Source organism: Otolemur garnettii, unplaced genomic scaffold (assembly GCF_000181295.1).
Source record: "Otolemur garnettii isolate 467f Iridium unplaced genomic scaffold, OtoGar3 scaffold00184, whole genome shotgun sequence".
Classification (NCBI taxonomy): Eukaryota; Metazoa; Chordata; class Mammalia; order Primates; family Galagidae; genus Otolemur; species Otolemur garnettii.
The window spans coordinates 2,916,553-2,918,635 of record NW_003852579.1 but is presented as its reverse complement, the minus strand read 5'-3'; the positions used below and the strand labels follow the sequence as shown (position 1 = coordinate 2,918,635).

Here is a 2,083-nt window from a genome sequence, read left to right as displayed (position 1 = left end):
GACGACAGACAAATTGTTAAAAATCAGGACTGTACCCCCAAAAGTGGGATGTCTGGTCACCTTATTTTAGAGATTAATACTCCTTTGCCCACGTAGAATGCAACATCATCATCATAGCTCACGGCAACCCCAAACTCCTGGGTGATCCTTCTTTCTAGTAGCTAGAACTGTAAGAGCATGCCATGATATCACAATAATTTTTCCATTTTTAGTAGAGGTGGGGTCTTGCTCATGCTCAGGCTGGTCTCGAACTCCTGAGCTCAAGCAGTCCTCCTGCCTTGGCCTCCCAGAGTGCTAGAATTACAGGCGTGAGCCACCTTATCTGGTCCAACTCTTTTGTTTTATTTTTAGGTACAGGTTTGGGGAGGCATATTTCTTAATTAATATTTAATTTAATATCTTTATTATTTATTTATTTATTTTTTGGCTGGAGCTGGGTTTGAACCCGCCGCCTCCGGCATATGGGGCCGACATCCTACCCTTTTGAGTCATAGGCGCCGCCCTATTATTTAAATTTTTTAATATTAAATATCTAACTTTTTTTTTTTTAGAGACAGAGTCTCACTTTATCACCCTCAGTAGAGTGCTGTGGCATCACATCTCACAGCAACCTCTAACTCCTGTGCTTAGGTGATTCCCTTGCCTCAGCCTCCCAAGTAGCTGGAACTACAGGCACCTGCCACAATGCTCAGCTATTTTTTTGTTGCAATTTGGCCAAGGCCGAGTTTGAACCCACCACCCTTGATATATGGGGCCAGCACCTTACTCACTGAGCCAGAGGCGCCACCCTAAATATCTAATTTTTAAATAAAATTCAAATAATACTTGACACTTATTTAATATTTAATATCTTTATTGGAAGAAGATGCCTATTCTTAGAGCCAGAGCCATAACAAATTGAGGGCATGACAAATTGAGGCAACTATCCCAGCCTCTATGCTGCTGAAGGGCCAGATAATTAGGTACCAATTCTGGGAGCCATCTACTGTTCCAAAAGTTTCCTTTTTTCCAAGAAAGGCTCAGTAGGAAATCCTTGTGAATTGAAGTAATTTTTAATTTAACATTATAGAGATTTGCCTAAATATCTGTGTAACATTCCTTGTTCACACTCTGTCTTATCCTTATTGTGCCAGAGGACACATTGATGTTCTGGAAAGGAATAGCTGACGTAGGGCTGATGGAAGAGGTTGTCTGCAATATACAGAAGGAAATAGATGAGCTACTCAGGGGAGTTCAGCAGCGGCTCGTCCAGGCTCCCTTCCAGGTCACAGGTAAGTGTGTTGATCCTAACAGTAGCAGTCAGTTATTGAATACTCTCAACTGTAGGCAGGTCCTGTTAGCCTCACAAAGACCCAAAGATACAGGTATTACTATCTGCATTTGCTAGATAAGGGAACTAAGGCTCATTAAAGTTAAGTCACTTGTCCAAGTTTCATAACTGAATTTTGAACTCAGGTCTAGCTATGCTTTTCCCACAGGTAATGTTTGCCTTTATAAAGGGTGCCTGAAAGCAATCTCTTTCTCTCTCTGTAGATAAATTTTTTTGCAGATTCTCTCTCTCTCTTTCCCTCTTTCTCTCTTTATACACACACACACACACACGTACATATATATGTATGTCTATACATATATACTTAAACTCATAACACTCATATACACTCACACAGAGGATGCCAAAAAATGTATAGACATTTTATGAAAGGAAAAAACTATATTAAAGATGTAATTCTCAATATATACCAATAACAAAAGATGAATACAAGTCATGTTTGACTTCTGCAATTACAAGAGGTGCTCAAAGTGGCAACCATCAGCATCCAGACACTTCTGATTTTGGTGAACTACTGCTTGAGCAACGTTAGCCAGAGGCCTCTGTATCTTTGCTTTTCCACATCACACACAGTACTCAACAATGTGCTCAGGTGTTAGGCTTGTTAGAGGTTCTGTTGCATATTCACATTTCCATTGTCATTGAACTTCCACAATGTTCTCAGATTTCAAATACCACTTCAAGGGGCGGCGCCTGTGGCTCATAGAAGTAGGGCGCCGGCCCCATATGCCAAAGGTGGTGGGTTCAAACCCA

At 40.9% G+C, this 2,083-nt stretch overlaps 1 protein-coding gene across 1 annotated transcript in view; it reads left to right on the top strand.

Moving 5' to 3' along the window:
• GMEB1 (glucocorticoid modulatory element binding protein 1) overlaps window positions 1-2,083 on the top strand; it is a 46,774-nt gene that overhangs the window by 31,829 nt on the left and 12,862 nt on the right. The window contains exons 7-8 of the mRNA XM_023507464.1: window positions 1,134-1,271; window positions 1,995-2,038. Of these exons, the coding sequence (XP_023363232.1) occupies window positions 1,134-1,271; window positions 1,995-2,038 (182 nt within the window). The remainder of the gene's footprint in view (window positions 1-1,133; window positions 1,272-1,994; window positions 2,039-2,083) is intronic.